This window comes from Podarcis pityusensis (genome assembly GCF_964106645.2).
Source record: "Podarcis pityusensis genome assembly, chromosome: 1".
NCBI classification, from domain to species: Eukaryota; Metazoa; Chordata; class Lepidosauria; order Squamata; family Lacertidae; genus Podarcis; species Podarcis pityusensis.
Window position 1 is genome coordinate 17,159,238 of NC_138028.1, and position 24,886 is coordinate 17,184,123.

At 46.0% G+C, this 24,886-nt stretch overlaps 1 protein-coding gene and 1 long non-coding RNA gene across 18 annotated transcripts in view; one reads left to right on the plus strand and one right to left on the minus strand.

Moving 5' to 3' along the window:
• Positions 1 to 24,886, minus strand: part of EVL (Enah/Vasp-like) — a 154,596-nt gene that overhangs the window by 1,100 nt on the left and 128,610 nt on the right. For 6 of the 14 annotated variants that reach the window (XM_081022524.1, XM_081022523.1, XM_081022535.1 and 3 more), the window contains 11 exons: positions 23,217 to 23,280; positions 18,949 to 19,007; positions 17,455 to 18,339; positions 11,361 to 11,575; positions 9,540 to 9,655; positions 8,188 to 8,248; positions 6,249 to 6,312; positions 5,489 to 5,558; positions 5,327 to 5,389; positions 3,177 to 3,243; positions 1,824 to 1,881 (listed from right to left, as the gene is read on the minus strand). In XM_081022524.1, the coding sequence (XP_080878650.1) occupies positions 1,824 to 1,881; positions 3,177 to 3,243; positions 5,327 to 5,389; positions 5,489 to 5,558; positions 6,249 to 6,312; positions 8,188 to 8,248; positions 9,540 to 9,655; positions 11,361 to 11,575; positions 17,455 to 18,339; positions 18,949 to 19,007; positions 23,217 to 23,280 (1,722 nt within the window). The remainder of the gene's footprint in view (positions 1 to 1,823; positions 1,882 to 3,176; positions 3,244 to 5,326; positions 5,390 to 5,488; positions 5,559 to 6,248; positions 6,313 to 8,187; positions 8,249 to 9,539; positions 9,656 to 11,360; positions 11,576 to 17,454; positions 18,340 to 18,948; positions 19,008 to 23,216; positions 23,281 to 24,886) is intronic. The other 8 variants (XM_081022531.1, XM_081022530.1, XM_081022529.1 and 5 more) reach the window with 8 other exon arrangements.
• Positions 3,250 to 24,886, plus strand: part of LOC308470126 — a 33,273-nt gene continuing 11,636 nt past the window's right edge. For 3 of the 4 annotated variants that reach the window (XR_013982181.1, XR_013982183.1, XR_013982184.1), the window contains exons 1-3: positions 3,250 to 3,557; positions 19,372 to 19,620; positions 24,307 to 24,348. This is a non-coding gene — a long non-coding RNA (uncharacterized lncRNA). Of the gene's footprint in view, positions 3,558 to 19,371; positions 19,621 to 24,183; positions 24,349 to 24,886 lie in introns of all 4 variants that reach the window. The other variant, XR_013982182.1, reaches the window with a different exon arrangement.

Sequence of the window (24,886 nt, forward strand, 5' to 3'; positions counted from 1 at the left end):
TCGAACTCTACAATTCTCTATGAACTCCCAGCACCTCTGACCACTGTCCTGGCTGGCTGGCAGGGGCTGATGGGAGATGGAGTCCAACAGCATCATAGACTGCCCACATCTGGCTCACAGCAGATGGGATGATGGGAGAGTCGCAGGTAAGCCACCCCTGGCTTAAGCAATATATTGAGCGGCAAGGGTTGCCCTGGAAGGATGCCAAGGCAAGGCTGTTCAGTTGTGTGTGTAAGGCAGGGCTGATGTGGCAGCGAGAGCAAATATAAACACGGGCGCAAAACTGTATTTTTATCAAGACATGAGGCTCTGCTGACTTTTCTCTGTGGCACAGGATTCACAAACGTTCCGGACCAAGTGGCAGAAAAAAGACTATTCCAGGTGTCTCTCTGGGGAGACTTAATTGTATTTCCTTCTCCATGGGAATGATATTTCTTTGTGGGTACTGGGCTAGGAACTGCAGATACAGGGGTAGTCAACGTGACGCCCTTCGGATACGGACCACAAATCCCATCATCCTCAGCCAATATAGCCGACGGTCAGGGATGTTGGAGTTGTCATCCACAGCAACCAGAGAGCACCATGCTGGCTATTCCTGTCCTAAGAGGTAATTCGCAGTGTTTGCACCCGCACTCCCAGTTCCCAGGACTGGATGTGGGAAGGTGAACGGGCCGGCTTGAGCATCATGCAATAAATGCAATTATCAATGTGTCTTATACATACACTCCATATTTAAGCAAAGGCATCTCAGCACACTAGAGAGTTTGATAGCTTAGTTGGTTAGGGCATGGTGCCGATAACGCCAAGGTGGCAGGTTCAATCCCTGTATGGGACAGCTGCATATTCTTACATTGCAAGGGCTTGGACTGGATCAGGGGTCGGCAAAGTTTTTGCAGCTTGGGCCAGTTCACGGTCCCGCAGACGCCATGGTGCGCCAGAGCGCGCACACACTGTTGGGATACTGCCAGGGAGACAAAGTCCATCATGGCCCCCAAGCCGGCTGCCGGACGATCCATCGATCTCCCGTAGATACAGTATCAGCAATTAGCGACACGAGTTTCTAGAAATAGCTTGCCACATTCCAGAGCTCATGCACACTCTATCAGCAGATAATTCACAGCAGAAGTTGCACGCAGGAGAGCATTATTTACAAGTTTTATTCAGCATTGATCAGAACAAAGAAAAACATGACTGCCTGCATCAGTGTCTCCAGACACAGAGAGAGAAAACAAAAGACACAACAGAAACATCCTGTGGAAACAGGAAATACGCAGACTCTGACTCACAAAGCCTGCTCCCTTTTAAGGTGGAACGGAAATATCCTAACACACACATGCGCCAACACTCCTTCCGGCGAGGAGGCGGCGTGCGCAGCATCCCATTGGTTGCAGGAGCTTCCTGCAGCCAACAGGAAGCTGCCCAGCGTCCCGGAAGGTGGTCCCTGCTCCGTGCTGGTTCAGCATGGCGCACGGGAGTTGAACAAGCGGGCGGCGGGGGCCCATGGGCCTTAGGTTGCCGACCCCTGGACTAGATGATCCTCAGGGTCCCCTTCCAATTCTACAGTTCTATAATGCTCACGCACCTGGATTACTGGTCAAGCAGTTGAATGGTGAAACAGACAACCTCAGGTGGAGGTGGACTCTCAGAAAGTGATAGGCAAGTTTGTAAGCAGAGGATGGATGGGCACCTATCAGGGAGGCTGTAGCAATGGGCTTCCTGCAGTGGGTTAGGTGACCTTTGAGGTACCTTCCAACTCTGCAATTCCACCCTTGGCCAATGTGAGAAATGCATTTCATGCCCAACCACCCCTCCTCGCTTCTTACCATCGATTATCTCTTCTTTTACTTTGTGTAATTCTTTTACAACTTCCTCCAATATTTCCTTGAAAGACAAGAAAAAGTTAAAAAATTAAAATGTCCTCTGAAAGAAAGAAAGAAAGAAAGAAAGAAAGAAAGAAAGAAAGAAGGGTCCTTTGCATTGGTATAAATGGAACTTCTCCTAACAAAGCACTTAACTGGTCCCTATGACAGCCAGTGTGGTGTAGTGGTTAAGAGCGGTAGACTCGTAATCTGGGGAACCGGGCTCACGTCTCCGCTCCTCCACATGCAGCTGCTGGGTGACCTTGGGCCAGTCACACTTCTCTGAAGTCTCTCAGCCCCACTCACCTCACAGAGTGTTTGTTGAGGGGGAGGAAGGGAAAGGAGAATGTTAGCCGCTTTGACTCCTTAAAGGGAGTGAAAGGCGGGATATCAAATCTAAACTCCTCCTTCTTCTATGTTGCATGAGATTGCTTGCATGAGATGCAGACTTGTTTTTATCAGTCACTGACTTTGAAGCGGCCATGTGTGGACGTGTACTTGTTTTCCAGTTTACTATGGTGAAAGTGTTGGCATAGCACCTATCATAAACTTTGGAGTAAGGCTGCAGGTTCTACGTCTGCCCAGGATTACACAGAACTGTTGCCGATAAGAGTCGCCAATACAGTGGTACCTCAGTTTACGAACTTAATCCGTCCCGGAAGTCCATTCTTAAACTGAAACCGTTCTTAAACCGAGGCGCCCTTTCCCTAATGAGGCCTCCTGCCACCAGTGCCCTTCCACTGTTCGGCTTCCGTTCTTAGACCAAGGTAAAGTTCGCAAACCGGGACACTACTTCCGGTTTTGCGGATTTCGTAAACCGATTGTTCGTAAACAGGGCTGTTCTTAAACCGAGGTACCACTGTACTGGGCAATAGGCCTGACCTGGTATAACAAGGCTACTTCCTATGTTCTTATTTACAGCAAGAAGCTGTAACCCAAAGAATAAATGAAAAACTGCTCTTATCTGCAACCAGATCCAGCGGCGAGGGCCTTCTGGCGGTTCCCTCATTGCGAGAAGTGAGGTTACAGGGAACCAGGCAGAGGGCCTTCTCGGTAGTGGCACCCGCCCTGTGGAACGCCCTCCCTTCAGATGTCAAGGAAATAAACAACTATCTGACTTTTAGAAGACATCTGAAGGCAGCCCTGTTTAGGGAAGTTTTTTTAATATTTAATGCTGTATTGTTTTTAACACTCTATTGGAAGCCGCCCAGAGTGGCTGGGGAAACTCAGCCAGATGGGCGGGGTATAAATAATAAATTATTATTATTATTATTATTATTATTATTATTATTTCTGTGTGCAAAACTCCCAACTCACTTGTTTCATGCGATCAAAATCTAAGGTGTCCATGGCCACGTCATTGCTGCTGCTTGCAGGTTTCATCCTTGAAAAAGAGAGGAACAAAATAAAACAAAGAGGGACATTCCCCAACGTTTTCTAAAGCCACTGGCCATGATGTTGGCCATTCTTCCTTGCACAAAGAAGTGCATAAAAGCAGGTGGAAGGAGCTCATGAGGGGTTAATTGCTTTGACCCTCCACCGCTCCCTCTTGCATCACCGGGAAGCACTCAGCAGCCAGCATGATCTTGCTAAGCAAGCAGCGCTAAGAAGCATCCACCGTGCGTCACCCGAAAGACGTCCGTTCCCAAGAGGAAAACGCACTGGAAAAGGGGGAGGAGTGAGCCAAAATGCATCAGGGTACGTGAGGATTTTATTATTATTTTTAAAAAAATCTGTAATGCTAATCCAGATAGTTTCTATGACTACTTTACAGCAGAGCCCTTTCACTGCTGTTAATGATTGACCATGCCACGTTTGAAAACACAACCTGGAAAGCGGTTTTAATACTTTCTCCTCTCCCAGGCATACCTGCCCTTGTTTCCCTCCACCTCCCATAAAAGTGCTTTTCAGTCATACGTGGCTTGACGTGCCAACAGGAAAGAGCGCCGTCATCTACACACAACGGCCACTTCTTAAGCATTTGGGCACTACTTGTTGCAGAGCTTGAGGCAGGAGGACCTCATGTGGCCAACACTGTGCAGTGCACGAAGAATGGTTTTACGAGTTGCCAGGTGCAAAAAGGAAGGCCAAACTATGTGGCCAGTTTTTGCAGGATGTGATTATATTATTATTATTATTATTATTATTATTATTATTATTATTATTGAAATTTGGATAGCGCCCTTCACCCAAAGATGAAGCCACACACTCATAAAACCACACACTGGTCATGCTTGGGTGTAACAGTCACCCTAAGCCATGCTTAGGAAAATTAGCTTGTGCATGAGCTGCCTGAAGACTGAAGCAGTCCCCACTTTGCTCCTTTGTTCCTGGCGCTGGAAACAAACCACAGGCTAGCAGGCTTAGTGTTACATCCAAACCCTTTCCTTCTTGCAGCACCATGCTAGCCAGCTTAACACAGCTTTATTTCAGGAGGGCTTTGCACCGTGAATTTTGCGCCAACAATCTATTACTCTATATTTTAAATTTTGTATATTACCATATTTTTCGCTCTAAAAGAAGCACTTTTCCCCTCCTAAAAAGTAAGGGGAAATGTATGTGCGTCTTATGGAGCGAATGCAGGCGTGCTCTTTAAAGGGATGAAGGCTCCCCTTGCCCGGGAGAGGCTGCGCACGGCTATCCCATAAGCCAGGACATCCACAGCAACCAGGGATTCAGAATATTTTTTTTCTTGTTTTCCTCTTCCAAAAACTAGGTGCATCTTATGGTCTGGTGCGTCTTATAGAGTGGAAAATACGGTATATGTTTCCTATTCCCCCCCACCCCACGAAAACCTCTTTGAAAAACATATGGTAGAATAAACAAACAAATAAAATGATCCCAACAAAAATTGCTCCTGGAAGCTGCTCTTTGGCAAGGAATTGAAGTCGCCGCTTGTGGTGTTATAGTTCCCTTTAAGGCTATCATGCGGGGACAGCTCCACACACTCCTGTGACAAATTGCAGCCTTGGGGCAGAATTTTCATCAGCAAGAAGACACAGGAGGACAGAGCTAAAACAAACCATTCCACAAACCTGATTCTGATGAGACCACCACTACCCCTGGGCTGCTATTTAAGGTTTTGCTTTCTTCTTCCTCCTCCTCTTCTTCTTCTTCTTCTCTTCATTTTTCTTCTTGTAACATCACACAGTGCCAAACTATGCATTCAATATAATGCATCGTTTGGCTCTCAAAAAATGTACTGCATCGTCAGAGGGCTACATAACGTATAGCTTAGCACGCTTTGCAGAATTGTGCAAACTAGCACCATAGTATTTTGGGGGAGAGCTTCGTCTCTACGCAAAAGTCGTCGAGACCAACGTTTGCTCAACGGCAGGGAAGCGGACATAGTGGCAAGTTGCATGAAGGCCGGCAGGAAGTTAGCTGACGAACGAAAGGATTTGCGTGAATTTGCAACGGATAAGCCGCAAAGAGGAGAGAGAGGAGCTAGAGCAGTTTTTCAATACCTAAAGGTTGGTTGGAACTGAATGGGGCTCTTTGGTTCAGGACTCCTCCCCACTGATGAATTTCTATGGTGAGAGAGGATATGACATGAGCGCATACAGCTGCAGCATGCGCACATTCCAATTCACGCTGGTGGACCCACAAAGGGAGACCCCGCAGCTCACCTAGAGAGTAGCGCAGTGACAGGTTTTTCCACAGAGTTGCTTCTCTCCCAAGGCTTCTTTCCAGCATCTGCTTAAAAAAGAAACCCATGCAAAGTGAACCAAAGAGAGCTTGGCTTTGTGGTGCTTTCCCCCTCTTCCCCATCATTATCATAACAACAAACAAACAACAGCCCTGTATAGGGCAGTTTTTAATGCTTAGCGTTTTATTAAGTCTCTGTATTATGTTGGGAGCTGCCCAGAGTGACTGGGGCAACGATATGCCAGTAACTCGTTTGTAGCATTAAGCTTGGAAACAAACCAAGATTTGTCTATTAATGGAGATTGGTTGTATTTAAGTTCCTGTAATATACAAATGATTCCATAGATCAATATTATGTTACCCCAGAATGTGCAAGAAAAATAAATAAATCTGCATATTTTTTATTGACTCTTTCAGAAGGCGCTTTCAAGTTGTAAGATGTTCATCAGTGATGATTAGCAAAAAAATGTTGCTAAATTGCTATTCATGACTAGCTGAGAAGTAAAACACTTGGCATTTAAAAAAAAAAGATTTATCTATTGAACCTGGGACTCCCCCCCCCCCGGCCAGAGAGACCACCCAGAATCCTCTAGGCTTCCTGCAACTTCTGTGTTTTTATGCAGCCCCCAGTCCTCTCCATGGGCTGCTTGTTCAGTACCAGAACGGTGAAGTCAGGTTCCACCACTGACCTACTTGCTGACTGCTTTCAAAGGGAGAGCAGCGCGTAACAGAACGGAATACCTGAGGAATTTTGCTGCTGAACAGGGCCTCGCGTACCGGGGGAAGGAGAGGTGCTAGCCTCCTCCTAGAAAACAAGCAAACAAAGCTTCGGATTAACGTTTCGGAAGAATTCGTACTTCCCTATGACTGCTGTTAGGAGCAACTTTTTTCTGTAAAAGAATGTAGAAGATAAGTAGGGCCCTGCTGTATCTCAGACCGAAGGCACAGGCAGTCCAGCATCTTCTCGTGCCAGTGGCCAATCAAATGCCCATGGGAAACTCATAAGCAGAACCTCAGCAGAACAACACTCTCCACAGCTATGACTTCCAGCAACAGGTATTCAGAGGCATTCTGCCTCCGACAGAGGAGGTAGAAAAAAGAGAAAAAGGAAAGGACCCCTGGACGGTTAAGTCCAGTCAAAGGCAACTATGGGGTTGTGGCGCTCATCTCACTTCAGGCCAAGGGAGCCGGCATTTGTCCACAGACAGCTTTCCAGGTCATGTAGCCAGCATGACTAAACTACTTCTGGTGCAACAGAACATCGTGATGGAAGCCAGAGCACACAGAAATGCCGTTTACCTCCCTGCCGTCGTGGTAACTATTCATCTGCTTGCACTGGCATGCTTTTGAACTGCTAGGTTGGCAGGAGCTGGGACCAAGCAACAGGAGCTCACTCCGTTGCGGGGATTTGAACCACCGACTTTCCAGTCTGAGCACTCTGCCATAGCTGAAGACTGCTACTGCAGGATTCCTTACAAAGAGTTTGCCCACATGGAGGTTACGTCACTGAAGATTTGCCCCACTACTTACTGGTTTGCCCAGTCTACAAGGACCTAAGAGCATTCTTGTTCAAGGATTTAAATCTCCCAGTTGACAGATTGGTTGGGTATCTGATTAACTTTTTATTAGGGGACAGATCCCTCTACACCTTTGAAAAAGTGGCCTGCTGTGCTATTATAGTGTCAGTTTAAGAAAGGTTTCTGGGGATAAGTTTAATTATTTGGGGGAGCAAACAGAATGCCTTGTTTCACTAATTATTTTAACTGTGTAATATATTTCATTCTGCTTTATGTATTTTGCAATGACCTCAGCTACAAAAATAAATAATGTTCATATTTGTATTCATGGCTAGTGGCCATTATATATTCTGTCCTACTTCTAAAGATCAGAAGGTTTCTTCCCCCTCTGCAAAATACAACAGGACTGGGCTTCACTTCTTTTGTATTACAGAGCATTCTTCCCAAAGGAACCCGTCTCCTTCCCTTCACATAGGACGTAATATAGGAGTGTTTTACACGGCTCCATATATGTTTGTGTGTATGACTGTGTTCAGACAAAACATTAAGCCATAAACCATTGTTCGGCAAATCAGTCCATGTGTGAGTTCAGTGCTGGTTTATGCAGCTCAAGCTCAGAGGTCACAGAGGGATCTGGCAAATTGGGATTTTGAAGTGGACACACCTAATTTGATCTGCCTGGACCAAAGCAGATATCGAAGCTGCAGCTCACTTTGAAACCCACACACTGAGAGATTCTCGCTCTCTTACAAATTTTAATACACGCTGGTCCGAGAGCCAAACGCCTGTTTTCCTTTGTTTTTTAAAGAAAGCAATTTCATGTACGTGTACGTATTCCACGTTAAATTTCCTCGATATTAAAAGCGAGCTGAAAACAATATTTGAAAATTACACAAAAATTACTTAACCCCCCGCCTGTCCCTGAGAGTGATGGCACGTCATCAAGTCACGATGTCAACATGTGTGGAAAGAGGACAGTCACTCTTAGGCAGCTGAAATCGCTTCGTGAGATTGAAAACTTCGTTTTGTGCAGAAGGCGAACTCGCAGCAGAAAAGAAACGAGGTTGCAAGCGACAAATGCACAGAGGAATGGAAAACAATGCCTTCTTACACCAACTGGTCTGGGAGACATTTTTCACAGTGTGAGGCGGTGTTCCACTTACGTTTTGGCTTTCCTCTTCTTTTTTGTCGGCTGGCTTGTCCGACTGTGATGCTGCTTTCCTCCTTAGGACAGAGTGAAGGGAGAGACTATAAACTAGTTCCTCGGAAAAATATTCACTGACCACAGCATTCAGAGAACCAGCGAGTTCGTACATGCTCTTTCCTCCCCCGTCCCCTTACCTTACTTAGTTGAATTTATGTGTGCGCGCACAGAAGGCAGAGAGAAGAATCTGTACTAGACAACAAGTAATCCCTATTAAACATGGCAACTGTAGTTATTCTTCCAGAGGCAATGCGGAAAGCAATAGTAAAGCAGAACTGGGAAGGCTTGTCAGAGTTACTTTGATGGTTGTTTTTACTAGAACCCCAAGATCTACCAACCAGAGTCAAGTGCAGAAGACATACAGTTGTAATTAAGAACACAAAGAGCACCAGAAGAGCTCTGCTGGGTCAGATCAATTGCTGATCTAGTTCAGCATCCAACCAGATGCCAATGAGAAGCCCACTAGTTCTCCCCACTTGTGATTCCCAGCAACTGGATTTCAGAGGCATATCCCTTTCCAGAGTGGAGGTAGAACATTGTAGCTGGTAGCGACTGGAAACCTTCTCCTTGAATTGCTGCAGTCCTCTTTCAATTCACCCAAGTTGTTGGCCATCATCACATATTATTTGGGAGCGAATCCCAGAGAGCAGGGTATCCCAAACTTGGGTCTCCAGCTGTTTTGGGACTACAATTCCCACCATCCCTGACCATTGGTCCTGCTAGCTAGGGATGATGGGAGTTGTAGCCCAAAAAACAGCTGGAGACCCAAGTTTGGGAAACCATGTCGTAGATTAACTATGCACTGTGTGAACATGGTGCCTGGGCAAATTCTGAGCCTAGATATTGGTTTATAGGATCAACATTGATCTGACCCTCACAGTATTTTCACACAAAAGCCCACTCCTGGTTAGCGTTCTTCACTTCAGCACCATCTCCGAGGTGGGAAAAGCTGTGTTGTTGTTGCTATGGTTAAACAACCAGGAGTCATAAACTCTTGCCAATCTACTACTACAGATCACCCAGGGATCTACTGGTAGATCCCAACCTATAGTCTAATCCCCGGCCCCCACTGTGGAATTTGGGCTCCTCCTTGGCTTGAAAACCTCCAAGGACAGTCGCCCTGGTCTCCCTAAGTTAGAGATTAGCACCTAGGTTAATGAGTTATAGTGGGCCAAATCTACTTCTCCCTCCTCGCTAAGATTCTTGGAACCGTTTGGGGGTGGGGGGATTAGATAAGAGGCAGTTTTACTCACAGATAATACACAACATCCCACCCCTCAATTACTGTAGGCAGGAGTGAGAACCACCAACCTTTTCGCCAGTAGTTTATTCATTTCTTCCATTAGTCCGCCTCCACCACTACTCGTCCTATTGGCATCGCCCTTGGAAGCACCACTGGGACTAGAACCTCCTGAGGCATCCTCTGGCTTTTAAGACAGAAACCAGCATTTTAGATCTGGGCACTAAGGGGGTCCAATTTTGCTGTCTAAGCAGAGAAAGGCGACAAAAAAAATCCAAGGCACTAAGGGCAGCTGTCGCTGTCAAGACAACTAGTGGCTGAAACATAATAGGAGGCCACCTGTGAATTTTGTGTGTGTGTGTGTTGCTTTACTAATTAGTTGTCTGCAGGACACGAATCTTCATATTATCTTATTATCATTATTATTTTTAAAGGAAGATTTGTTCGCTGCACTGGTGTGTACATGCACACGTATGAAGTGATATGATACAATGATGTGTGTCTATTTTATAGAGACTGACGACTGAATTCAGTAATAAAAGCACCTTAGTTGTAAACACATCACGTGAACACAAGCCTTACTGAGAGAAGCATAAATTACTTCCATGGAACAGCAGTAATCTGCAGTGTGAATACGACACACATGCATCCACTGTACGGAGTTTATCTTTTAAAAATGGGCTTGCTGATTGGCCTGGGAGTTGCTGAGGGACACAGGGGCAGAAAAACCTGAAGGTGCTATTGCCTGCACACACATCATGTGACTTGAGAGCGGCCTGCCATCTAATCCAGAGCTATGCATGCTGAGTTGGGTAGGCAGCCTCATTCACTCAGAACAAGATGTCCATGCTAACACTCCTCCAGGACATTAGTGTACTGGGTTCTAAACTCCAACGTGAAGTATTAACAAGGGCAATACCCATCTTGGGGCAGATAGGGCTTGACAACCTGGGAAGTTAGCACAGCCAGGAGAAAGAAAACTCTGATTCTAAACCTCTGCTGCCTTGTCTTTGGGAGAAGAGAAGGCTCAGGAGTTAAAAAGGTAAAAGGGACCCCTGACCATTAGGTCCAGTCGTGACTGACTCTGGGGTTGCGGCGCTCATCTCGCTTTATTGGCCGAGGGAGCCGGTGTACAGCTTCCGGGTCATGTGGCCAGCATGACTAAGCCGCTTCTGGCGAACCAGAGCAGCGCACGGAAACGCCATTTACCTTCCCGCCAGAGTGGTACCCATTTATCTACTTGCACTTTGACGTGCTTTCGAACTGCTAGGTTGGCAGGAGCATGGACCGAGCAATGGGAGCTCACCCCGTCGCAGGGATTTGAACCGTCGACCTTCTGATCGGCAGATCCAGAGTGGAGTCTCTAAGACGGTTGAATGGAGCCTTTTATGCCTCTTTCCAGCAACTCCTGCAGCCAAGCTGTTACTAAACACATTGCCCTGCTTTCCACTGGACCACATCAGCGAAGCCGAGAGGGAGGTCTTGTCATCTGGGCAGCCCAGGACCTCCATACACGCTGCCCAGTCTTGCGTCCTGGAGAGGTCACTTTGGTGCCACTAACACAGTAGTCTGACTTTACCCACAGAGGTGCACTCCACTGTCTCTCGAGACAGATGGATGACAACAACAACAACCCATCTGGAACACCAAAGAATTTAGTGTAATGCGTATGTGTTGGTGGAGTGAGTGCTGCATATTTTGTGTCAGGATTATGCCTTGGCAAAAGGGAGGGTGCCCCTATAATATCTGCCCTAAGATGGAAGGCTAAAGCTGAGAGACAGGGGCAGTGAGCAGCTTGCTTCAGCAGAGCTAGGATTTGAAACTGGGTTCCTGCTCTAAACTCTATGCCACCACGGCCACCGCCAGCAGCAGCAGCAGCCCTCATTACTTACCCGTTGTACTCTCCTTAGTTTGGCACCAGCCAGAGCTGCCGCTAGTCCCGACACGGACCCGTCGTCAGTGCCGGACCCTCCACCGCCTACTGGCAACGGGGGCGGCGGGGGTGGCACAGTGCCCGAAGGGGGAGGAGGCGGGGGAGGAGGCGGAGGAGGACCACCAGAGGAAGTGGGTATCCCAGCCGAGGGGTGGCCTGGTGGAAGGACGGGGCCTGGAACATAAAAGAACAATAATTCAGAAATCACATGGTGCTCCACCCCACACACTTCTTGTCCCCCTTTCCTACTTTGCTCATGTCAAAGTAGACAGGAGACACCGAATTTCTCAGGTTCCTATGATCCACCCAGCAAACAGTATACAGTCATACCTCGAGTTGAATGTGCTTCGGGTTGAGCACGTTCGAGTTGCGCTCCGCAGCAACCCGGAAGTAACAGAGCGCATTACTTCTGGGTTTCGCCGCTCGCGCATGTGCTTAAAATGACGTCACGCGCATGCGCGGCGAAACACGACCTGCACACACGCAGACGTCCCGAGGTACCACTGTACGTCAAATGCCCCTTGGGGAACAGTTTGGGTCCTGAGCAAGCAAATACCCACAGATCTTCTACAGGGGCAAATGCAGCCGCCCTTCAAGATAGTCACAGCCAAAGCCCACTCAAAGACACCCCGCCTTACAATAATCTTATAATTATACAATATAATAATCAGGGATGCATCACAACAATCAGTGTAGATCTCTGTGCACTGCCTTTCAGCCAGAGCTACTATTTTCTGTGCAATTATTATTATTATTATTATTATTATTTAGAGTTTGGACTTGATATCCTGCCTTTCACTCCCCTTAAGGAATCTCCAAGTGGCTAACATTCTCCTTTCCCTTCCTCCCCCACAACAAACACTCTGTGAGGTGAGTGAGGCTGAGAGACTTCAGAGAAGTGTGACTAGCCCAAGGTCACCCAGCAGCTGCATGTGGAGGAGCAGGGAAGCAAACCCGGTTCACCAGATTACGAGTCCACCGCTCTTAACCACTACACTACACTATTTGTCTATTACTCTTCATCCACAGATTTCTTAGACAAATGATTTGGACCACTCCAATATCTTCTTTCAGAGTGACTTAAGTTGTGTTTTCCATCATATGTAACAGAACTTGCACACCATTCTCGTAAAACTGAAGCACATTGTCTTTTCAGTGCTCCGAACGCTTAGCTTTGGAACATATAATGGCTAAAAAGCTCCCCTTTCATGCTGATTGGGTGGTTCTAGGACGCTGGAGATAGGGACCCTGCTGCAGAAATAGTAAGGGGGTCTTCAACCCACCATGACCTAGGCCAATACACCACTGATCTTCTCTCTCCCCATCCCTTAGTCACCAGTCGGCAACTCTTTCCCCAGGGTTCAGATCCCAGGCGTCTGCCATGCTTTGGGTCATTCAAATGGTATTGCAATAAAGTAGAATATACGTAATAAAAGAAGCAATAAAATATAATTTTAAAAATTCAATATGAATATTTCATGAGATGGATATGCCCCAACTCCCCTCGTCAACAACAAATCAACATACGCATCACCTGCGGACCATAGTTTGGGAATCCTTGATCTAGACATAAATCACTGAAAGATACATTCACACAAAACTCTCCCAATAAAGTAGATTCCACAAATTTTATAGGCAGCTAAACCTATTCTCTTGTTTAAATATTTGTAGCCTTGAGAGGTTTCTGCATTTCACCCTGGGCCACAACTGAACTTGGCCACTGCGAAAAAGACACAACTGGACAGATATTTGGGGTCGATACATTTTTATGTTCTAACGTATATGCAAAAATGTCCCAGCACCACACTTAACTTTACATTATTCCAAACTTGTAAACATCCACCCGTTCTGTCATCTTTGGCAAATCAAAATTGCTTCCCGGCCACCAGGTTGGGACACTTAGAAAGATGTTATTTATTTTTAAAAAGTATACCACTTCATATAATTTTTTTTTTTAAAAATCCTTGACTGTTCCTTGACATAAACCAATTAAGAATGGGCATTCAGTAAAAGTTTATGAGTAACTAGATTAGAAACCCAAGATAAAAGCAAAACTATCTATCTATCATCTATCTATCATCTATCTATGTCACAACTAAAACAGAATAGTGTACAAAAACAAAGAATTAAAAAGTTAAGGTTGGGCAAAGTTTCCATGAAAGTTTGGGCAAACACTCATTTATAGGTGTTTAAAAATAAATACTGTCTCCATCTTGTGAATTACCTGGGGGAGGTGGGTGCTGTATTATGGCTTGGAGATAAAAGCCCACCCTTTAGCTTCTTCTTGTGATTACCAGTGCTTTTTTTCCTGGCGGTACGCAACGGTACGCAGTACCGGCGCCTTTTCGAAGGATAAGGAGGCGGGAAGGCTCTCAGGTGCTCTCAGAGCATCATGCCTTCTTCCCTGAGCTGGGCAAATGTTCCCCAGGTTTGGGGAAGGAAGCATGAGGCTCTTACAGAATCCTGGAGTTGCGCTGCCTCCTTCCCAAAGCCCGCGAGCCCGTGTCCTGGCAGAATGTTGGACGGTAGGACCCAAGGTGAAAATAAGGCATGCACAGTCAGGTACTGTGAGTACAGAAAAAAGGTATGGTCATTTACTTAACAGGCATCATGTAAGAACTATATAGCAAGGTCTTAATGAAGTTCCTTCCGGTAAACATGTAGTGGTTCTACATGTAATTGTTTTCCCTGGCCCCTAGGAAATTTTGCGCCCAGGGCAGCCACCCAGAGTACCAGCACCTCCCCCCCCCCAAAGCAAAGCACTGGTGACTACTTTTCCTATGCATTTTTGTGCTAACCTGTTCATCCATAAACAATCTCATTCTGTGCCTATAATTTGAGTCCTCAGGGCTTATATTAAGAAAGAGCGTCTCCACCCCCCATCGTTCAGCCCGGACACTGAGGTCCAGCTCCAAGGGCCTTCTGGTGGTTCCCTCACCGCGAGAAGTGAAGATACAGGGAACCAAGCAGAGGGCCTTCTTGGTGGTGGTGCCCGCCCTGTGGAATGCCCTCCCGTCAGATGTCAAAGAAATAAACAACTATTGGACTTTTAGAAAACATCTGAAGGCAGCCCTGTTCAGGGAAGTTTTTAATGTTTGATGTTTTATCATGTTTTTAATATTCTATTGGGAGCCGCCCAGAGTGGCTGGGGAAACCCAGCCAGAAGGGCGGGGTATAAATAAATGATGATGATGATGATGATGAAATTAACAGGTGCTGCCTCTGAGAAGGGCCAATTCTGTGCTGCCCTTTGACAATCAATTGGTCATGGAACAACCAGCAGGGGTCTCCTTCATCAGGTCTTACTACGATGAGCTAATGCAGCCGCTGACTAACCTTGCTCTCAGAAGTTCTTTTACTCATGTGTGCATTCTCTGGCTCCCCCCCCCCCCAAGAATTCCTTATCATACAATTGGGTTAATTTCTAACCTGTCTACAGCTTTGTTTCTGTCACTTAAATCACATTGCTCTCTAAAACCACCAAAGTGTTTGATATTCCTCTTAATTTGGGGTTGTCTTCCAGTCCGTAACTTCCGTTCAAGCCCACAACGAAAAAGCGAAGTAGATCTACAACTCAGCGGATTTCAGAATTCTGCAAATGAAAACTCCTGCTCTCTTTATCCCCTCCCCCCAATGAGTTTAGCCTTTTAGCCAGGCTGCCTGTGAACCTACCTTACGCATACCCCTTGAAGCATGTTGCTTCTTTTATGAGAATTATTATTAGTATTATTTATTCAATTTATATACCTCCCTTTATCAAAAGATCCCAGGGCAGTGTACAACATTAAAAAAACACATCACAGAACGTCAATGATAAAAATAATAAGAAGAAGCATACTGACAGCCTAATAATAAAATAGTCCTCATAATAACAGCCCTCTCCCCCACACTTTCACAGGCCATAGATTATTTAATAGCCAAAGGCCTGGATTAAGAGGAATGTTTTTGCCTGGTGCCCAAAGACATGTGATGATGGTGCCAGGCGAGCCTCTCTGGGGAGAGCATTCCACAATCAGGGAGCCACCGCAGAAAAGGCCTGTTCTCTTGTTGCCTCCCTCCAAACCTCTCTGGGATGGGGGGGACATAAAGAAAGTGCCTCAGATGACAAGCACAGGGTCACACCAGAACTGAAACAGAGCATTGCCACAAATGAAAGCACTGCTTCGGATGTGCTTTGCCTTCCCTGTCCGCTAGGAAAAGAAGACTTCCCTTCCAATTCTGCAACTCAAACTGCCCACCTCCCCTGAATATTTCAGTAGCCCTTTTCTGTGGCATAAAAGGGGCTGCTGCAGATCCAGAGCCCTAAGCTAAACAGAGCCACTACGTAGCATTTATAGATTGCTTTAGGCTGTTCAAAATGCTCAGTCATCTCAGTACAGTGGTACCTCGGGTTACATACGCTTCAGGTTACATACGCTTCAGGTTACACACTCCGCTAACCCAGAAATAGTGCTTCAGGTTAAGAACTTTGCTTCAGGATAAAATCGTGCTCCGGCGGCGTGGCGGCAGCAGGAGGCCCCATTATCTAAAGTGGCGCTTCAGGTTAAAAACAGTTTCAGGTTAAGAACGGACCTCCAGAACGAATTAAGTACTTAACCCGAGGTACCACTGTAATTCCTACACCAACCTTGTAAGGGAGGTCAGTACCGTTAGCTGTATAATGCAGATGGTGCCTTGCCTGAGGCCACCTAGCTACTTCCAAGCAAAGCTAAGAGTTGAACCTCAAACTTTGTTGATTACGGTTTGTGCTCTCCGCTGGCACATTGCACTAAAGTCCTCCCTCAGCCTACGAGACTTCTGTACAGGCAATCCGTTAACACAGTGGTTCTCAAAAGGTGTGGTGGCAGGAGAGTGTGGCAATTGCGGCAGGAAGATTCAAGGCCAATCAAAGAAACATTTCTACATTTCAGTGTATATCAAAACATTTTTTATTTGCAGAATATGGATAGATATCTTTTCAAAATGAAAGCAGGAGCATCAAGCGTGCAAGAATGATAACTGTTTTTATGTAGCTTCATTGTCTTATTACTTTCTGGATGCCCCATGGCTACATTATAAAATAGTTGTGTTCTGTGTTCTAATCAGCCACTGCTAGGAGTTGCTCCTTTTTGTTTTCCAACGTATTTCCTTTCAATAAAAAAAATCAGGGTGGCGCGATTTTATTCTGGCACAGGGGAAAAACTTCGAGAACCACTGAATTAACATATGCTAACTGGGGAGGGGGCGCGGTCTGCCTCCCTTACGTCAGCACTCCCTGTTCTCTCACTGAATGTGCTTTAAAAAAATTCTTTTGCAAATTTTAGTTTTTTGTCTCTGGCCTGAATAAGGTTCTACACTATACTAGTTATGTATGTACAGTGGTGCCTCGCAAGACGAAATTAATCCGTTCCGCGAGTCTCTTCGTCTTGCGGTTTTTTCGTCTTGCGAAGCACGGCTATTAGCAGCTTAGCGGCTATTAGCGGCTTAGCGGCTATTAACGGCTTAGCGGCTTTAAGAAAAAGGAAACAAACTCGCAAGAACTCGCAAGACATTTCGTCTTGCGAAGCAAGCCCATAGGGAAATTCGTCTTGCGGAATGACTCAAAAAACGCAAAACCCTTTCGTCTAGCGAGTTTTCGTCTTGCGAGGCATTCGTCTTGCGGGGCACCACTGTAGTTCTCTGGGATATAACATCTTTATTGGGGAGCCTATACCCTCCAGATGTTGATGGGACTCCCTATTCCCACAATTCCTGACTGCAGATCATGCTTGTTGTTGTTTAGTTGTTTAGTCGTGTCCGACTCTTCGTGACCCCATGGACCAGAACACGCCAGGCACTCCTGTCTTCCACTGCCTCCCGCAGTTTGGTCAGAATCATGCTAACTGGGCCCAATCAGAATCAAACAACACCTAGAGAGTTCCAGGTTTTTGCCACCTCTGTCCTGCACCTTCTACAGGCACTTAAGCATGCTCTTGAAAGTCTGGTCAAAAAATTGGGCTTATAACCTATTGCTTAAAACCTAAAGGTGTCACCTAAATATAAATAAATGCAATTCTTTCAAACCAAGTACTTACTGAAGTGTGAAATGGTTGATGAAGTCATGTAAGGAAGGTTCCTCTTGGACAAATTCACCTCAGATACAGCAGCGTAATAAGGAACAAAGTGTGACATGGATGGATAGAGCTGGTGTGGAGAATGAGGCGAATGTTGGGAGGGCCGGGGAAAAGCCTGGATGTAAGACCCCGCTGGGTCGGCTATGACAGGCAGATGCGAAACAGGCACGGCTTCCAAGTACGAGAAATAGGACTCGTCTGTTCTCTTTACCTGGGTCCTAGAGGAGCTTGGAGGAATTTGCGTGGCAAAATGTCCGTCGCGGTGGCCGTTCAGACCTAGCTGAGGTACGTTTGCGGAGGTGTCTTGGACCACGGTATCTGTGGGCCCCCGCATCCTGCCGTTTTGGGCAGGGAGGACAGGGAGGACCACTGGAATATGGGGCTGCAGGAACAGACCCTTTTGTACGGGGGGCGTCAGGGTCACGGGTGGGGAGGGAGGCTGAGGGGAATAGGAGAGAGAGGAGCGCCTGGTGGGCTGAGGAGGGGCAAAGGGGTAATGGGAAGCCGGGGCAGGTGGCGGGGATAAAGAGATGTGCTTGGTGCTTCGTGTCACAGTCCTGTAGCCTGGCCAGGCCGGAGGGATGGAGGAAGCTGGAGATGGAGAGAACTCTGAGGCAGAATGTCGGTGGCAGTGCAAAGGGGGTTCCCTGGGCCCCTGAGGGGGTTTGAAAGAGGCTTTGCCCACAGGGTCAGGGAGAGGAGAAGATGCCGACGAGATAACTTTGGCGTAAGGAGGTGGAGGCGGGACAGCACCCGTGGAAGTGGAAGCATTGTAGTTACTGTAGTCAGGAGGAGGAGACTGGCAGTGGAAGGGGGAAGAAGACACTTTTATCTGAAGGGTGGAAACTAAAAATAACAGAAAAGGAAAAGGGGGGGGAGGAGAAAGAATAAGATGGGTTGGAACTGAGGAACGACAGATGGCACCATGGTTAGAAAGACTGGGTACAGGGGGAAGGAGGAATTAAATCAAAAACAAATCAAAACAAAGCCAAAACTTAATAAAGATTAGTACAGGTATAGGTTTTAAGGATGCCCAAACAAAGCCAGGACAGTTAAACACCAACACGCCACAAAGCACTGGCCTTCATCTGGGCCTTGCCTGTTTGCTATAACGTAGAAGACGGAACAAAACATAGCCACTCCAGGCTTTCCTTTTGCATCCCATGCCATTTAAGCCGAAGAAGATTTCTAATCCTGCGGTGTGAAAACACCTTGCAGAAAAACGAAGAGCAACCAAATCCCAGAGCACAATGAGCTAAGTTTCGACGTCAGCTGCACTTGCGCAGTTGCCATCCCTCTTTGTACCTCCCGTGTCTGACTGAAATGTTTTCAAGCCACAGGATAATTGCAGCAATACTCAACAGGCCAAACCGTTTCCAGGGAGCAGGTGAAAGTTAAGGGAGGCAAGCAGGGGAAAGGCGAGGCCTGCGTTGCTTACAAAAGCTGGATACGTGCCTGTGGTAGAGGTTCTTCTTTCCAGAGATTCCTGGCGCTGCTGCTGCTCCATGGCTTGCCTAAAACAAAGGGGAATAAGGAAAAACAAATCAAGTTTTAGTTTCTAATGTGCATCTGACCAGACACTTTGGCTTTGTTTGCGCTGGGTATAGTTTGTTGGGGGCGGGGGGGAGAGGGATGATGCCCACAAAACAGCTTTCTTGCGGCACTGTTCATTTATTACAATCTACTATGTATTCTGGAATGTTGTTTGCCTGTTTACTATATGCGGAACACCCTTTAATAGACTGTAACCCAATTTTGCATGATGGTGGCTGATTTCAAGGAGTAGGTTTCTCTCTATGTTGGGCACCATTTTGAATCAAAATGGCGGACTGAACCTTTCAAAACCGCATTGAATTTTTGTTGTTATTATTGTTTTAGGTTTTCCAAGCAATGCCAGGTACAAGGCTACTAGGTATTTATAGCCAGCATTCAGCATACAAATCATCGCAAGGAGGATTTATTCAGTGGAAACCCTAAACTGCATTTTAAAAAGGAACTGCAATATTGTATCTACCTTTTAAAAAGTCGGGTCCTTCCCTCAGGGAAATTTGAATGGCCCTGTGGCAGAAAGGGGACAGTCAAGCTGGAACAGGCTGCAGGGCAGTCTTTGACAAGGTTCCTCTCCAGGTAGGTGCACCTTTTGTTACTCTTAGTAGGGTATACAAGTAGAAAGCTGTTTCTACTCACAGTACCCATCATGGAAACGTGATGTCATCCAGGGGAAAGTGAAGCACGCTTTAAATTCAACAGGTTTCAATCGGATTTCAATGGCATGCCAGCAAGCTCAACCTTTGCTGAACTGGGTATTATAGGCCTAAGATCCCTAGTGAAGGCTGGTTTTATGGGATAAATTGTTACCTATTAGGATTTAATACCTGCAGTGCCATTTGGCTTTCTGGCTCAAGAGCAACAGCATATTGCAGCTGGGGGTGGTTGTTTGCTTAAGCCCTACTTCTAAGGACCTAGTATTTGTACTTCATTTCCTTCTCCCCTCAGGGACAGAAAAACTACAGTCATACCTCGGGTTACAGACAATTCTGGTTGCGTTTTTTCGGGTTGCAGACCACCGAAACCCGGAAGTATCAGAACGGGTTACTTCCGGGATTCGGCGGTCGCGCATGCTTTGTGCATGCATGTAAGCGCCAAATTGCAACCCACACACGCGCAGACGTGCCGCTGTGGGTTGCGACCGTGCATCCCGCACAGATCATGTTCGCAACCCGGGTGTCCACTGTATTACCATGCTCTTGGAGAAGCCAGAAACTGCTTAGTTAGGATCCCGTATTCAAGATCCCTGTCTATGATCTGTCTTTCTGGTTTTTCATCTGAAAATACAAGAGCTGTTGTTGGCAAAAATGCCAAGGCTAACTATCTGTGTGAAATGGCTTTCAGCAACATAAATAATCTTAGCCCCAAATGTAATCGTTTCCTAATCATATTTCCCAAAATATTCCTCCATAAGTGGATCTCAGGTATAGGAAGCAACACCTTTTTTGTGGAACATGTATCTGCTTCCGCAGTGCAGGTATAGCAAGAAAATATAGCTTGGTCCCCCCCCATCCCCCCCCAAAGGACTATTCCTCAGGAACTATTTCCTTCACATCCTTTTACTATTGGCTTCAGGGCTCGAAAAGTAGCAGGTATACCAGCATCATTCTCATGCGATGGAACCATAGCCTTTTAAAGGAGCATGTAGTTTCGAGGAATTCCCACCAGAGGGCCTTTCAGATCAAAAGTGCCTTGGAGATTTGCTACTTGCAGTTATAATTTGTGCTCTCTTTGGTAGCACACTTGTTTGAGCTAACATATGAGCAATGCACTAACAAAGCAATTCTTTGCATGGCTACTCAGAAGTAAGCCCTGCTGAATTGCATCCCCTTCTACACACACTTACCTGGAAATAAGCCTTACTTCTGAGTACACATGCGTAGGGCTGCACTGTAAATCTAATTTAGACATTGCTCCCCCCCCAATGTTATTAGTCTCGCTGCCCGCCATGGCAGAATGTTATGCAATTAATTATTCCACACCATTTACTTCAATGCAAGCAAACACAAGGCGAATGTGGGAGAAACATAATCAAGAAAGCTCAGTTGGTAGAGCATGAGGTTCTCAATCTCAGGGTTGTGGGTTCAAGCACCTTGTTGGGCAAAACGATTCCTGCATCGCAGGGGGTTGGACTAGATGTCCCTCGGGGTCCCTTCCAACTCTAAAATTCTGTGGTTCTAATTTACATATCACTGGAGGGCTAAAAACAACAACAGAGACTACTGATTTTATTTGCTGGATTGTTTTAAGTTCTGGACAGGGGATGCAAAAATGAACATTGGCAATTTCCAGTCCTTTCCATCAGAATTCTCTGATGTCCATAGTGGTAGTAGCTGGCATCTACCCAGCTCCTGTCTGGACCAGCTGAGTGCAGTAGCTCTGCCACTTGGTGAGGCCATCTTAAAGGATCGGTTGTGGCAAGTGCCACTCTAACCAGGCCAATCCCTGTGGGATCTCCAGCGTGGCTTCTTATCACAGTTTTGGTGACCAACATGAAGCCAGAGGTCCCTCATTTGGATGAAATTTCTGGCTGAATGGAAGTCACGATCTCTTCACCAAAAGTGATAGGAATAGTGAGAGACAGATGTCCAGTCATTGCACTTGTCTACAACATGCTCTGGTTTGTGAAGTCAAAGACGCTGCTGCGAATGCGAGCATTGCCCTGATCTGTGAATACCTTGCCCACATATCATGGTAACTTGCACACATCTCCCCTCAAGGATGGTTCAGAAGAGTTTCTGGAAATATCCCATGGTCGCTTCAGTCCTGAACTTTGGAAGGTCCAGTAACTGAGAAAATGCAGAATTAATTGTCACAAATGGCATGAAAACTGGGGAAAACCACCCATGCCTCTAAATGGTCCTAATTTTGATTGATAAAGTATTTCACTTGGGTCATTTGGGATCTTGGGGAGCGGCCAATAAGGGGATCACACACCATTTCAGGAAACGGAACCATACACAACGGTCTGAAATAATCACTAAGGTAGATGCAGCCAGTAGGATGTTCTCTACATAATGTGATCCTCTTGATAATTAGAGGCCCAGCACCTTAAGCTTGCTTAAGAAGCTTAAGAAAGTTAACACACAAACATAACCGAGCAAAACATTGTGAAGATGGCTTAGGAATGGACGTCAGCTTTGTTGATTCACTCCAACACACTTTGCAAATGGGCCAAACTGATCATGCAAGGAACTTCACTAACCCTGTTGCTTCCCATCACCTAAGCTAAGTACCATCATAATCGTCACAAGCTCAAACTGGAAGATCCACATTATAAGTTGCATATATGCCGTGTGGTCTCCGAGACCACCCCCACTTTCTGTAGAAACATCCCTATGCACCACTTAAGGGCCTTGTTGTTGGTGTCACTTCCGGGGGCTTCCCAGCCGGCAACGGCCCATGACAGGGCCTTTTCAGTGGTAGTTCCCCATTTGTGGAATGCCCTCCCAGGTGAGGTGCATCCATTTCCCTCATTACTGACTCTCAGAAGGATTTTTCTTTTTTCTTTTTAAAAAAATCCTCTTTACCCAGGTGTTTGATGGCTGAAAGAAACTGTTCCTGGCAACCCTGAAATTACCAGTTCGGAAAATGTTTTTAAAATGTTTTAAAATGGATTTTGAATGATTTTTTGAATATTTCAAAATAGTTGTTTTTGATGGGTTTGCCACCTGGGACTCCTCTGGGAGGAAGCGCCGTTTATAAATCTAATCAATAAATAATAAAGAGGTAAGGGATGAGGCTTCTCAGAAAAATAAAAGCGAAAGCAGTGATCGGAGTGCAGATCTGTCTCACACATATCTTGATCGTGCTGAAGAGTCTTTCCTATAGTGTCTTATAATACAGAACAGAACTGATGGAGCCCAGAGTACTACAGTCCTGATGGGCAAAACATATTTTATCAACACAGGGAATCTCACGGGTTGCAAATACCCTGATTGGTTTTAACAGATCAGGATGCAAACATAGAAGCAGAGGCTAAAATTACCACCCACTTTGATGGGATAACAATTCCATATATTGCTTCATTTTTCATAGCGACAACTGGCCTGTACAGTAGCGCAGTTTCTGAAAGAATGCCCTGGTGTTTTGATAGGCTCAATTATATTAGCAACAGTTGGTATTTGTTTTAAAAAATCACAGTGCTTTGCAGATTATTTGTTTTTGCTCCTTACCGTCTCTGAACCTCCATTTCATCTGGAGAAGGTCCATTTTGAACCTGGCGTTGGGTTGTTGGACCTAGAAGATGAAACAACACAGTAATCATTGCAAAGGCAGTAAGAATATGTCGTATGGTATCTGAAGGAGATTATTTAAGGCCATTGAAGCAGCACTCATTGGCCAGCCATGACAAAGTGAAGTGTCAATGCCAATGGACCTTGATTTTGTTTTCTGTTGATGACTTGAAAGGCAACACAGGACATACAGGAACCAGCCATTATCAGGTGCCAGCACAAAGGTAAGTATTATGGAGTAAGACACCTGTGATAAAGGGAGACCTAATGCAGAACTATTACCGTATTTTTCGCTCCACAAGATACACTTTTTTCCTCCTAAAAAGTAAGGGGAAATGTCTGTGCGTCTTAGGGAGTGAATGCACAGGGCAGCAGAGGGATCCCTTGGCTACCGCTGCAGTCACGAGCTGAGGGATGCCTCTGCAGCCGGAGCCATGGCTCCCATCCGTCGCTCGCTGTGAAGCCAGCAGAGCGAGAGGCGCTGAGCAGCTACCACTCTTGCTCTGCTGGCTTCAGCGAGAGCTGCGCAGGGCCTCTTGCTCTGCTGGCTTCACAGCAAAGCGGGAGGAGGGACGGACGGGAGCAAGCAAAGCGAGAGCCGCTTACATGGCTTCTGTCCTGCTTTGCGCAGCTCTCACTTTGCTTGCCCATCCCTCCTCCCTCCTCACTGTAAAGCAAGCAAAGCACCTGTCCCGGTGTCTCCTCCTCCTCTTCTTGCTCCAGCATAGCCTCACTTTACAGTGAGGCAGGAGGAGGGATGAGCAAGCAAAGAGAGAGCTGTGCAAAGCAGGACAGAAGCTATGTAAGCGGCTCTCACTTTGCTTGCTTTAAAGCAAGAAAAGCGAGAGCTGCTTACGTGCTCTGCGCAGAATATATCTTTTTCTTGCTTTCCCCCTCTAAAAACTAGGTGCGTCTTATGGAGTGAAGAATACGGTAATTAATCTCAGCAGCAATTTTCATCAACAGCCTAACACTCTCAAACTTCCAAAAGGAAAACACAAGAATCTCAATCTTATGTTCCCCTTGTAAGGCAAATGAAGAGACGGGAAAACTTGCGTCTGGGGAAAGGAAGGTAGGTGTTTTACATGTGCCATCACCCACTGATCTTTCTTTCCATATCACTTCCCCTGCAATTTATTTGTATTCCCAAAAATTGGAGGAGAAATTCAGTTTGGTCCGGCATTTTTACGTGAACCTACTTAATTTACACTTACGGAAAAAGCAAGTGAGCCAAAACATATCACTTCTCCAAATATTGCAATGAAGTTCTCCAACCAATAACGTGTACAAATAATGCATGAATTTGCGGCAAGTGTGCACAAAAACGCATGTATTAGTGAACATAACTGACAAAATGCATTACATTAGCCAGAAGGTCATAGAAAAATGTGCACAGTGAGAGAAATGAACACTAAACTGCAGCCAAAATTTCCTGAGTTTTTTTTTGTGTGTTTTTTAAAATGCAAGCTGATGAAGAAAAGTGGAGAACTTTAGTTAAGGCTAGAAAAATGTGAAACAGAAAGAAAGCAAAATTCACAGGTTTGTGCAGCCCCCCCCCCCAGCAGCAATTCAAAACCAGAAACACAGGTCCATAAAACCAGCAGCTATCA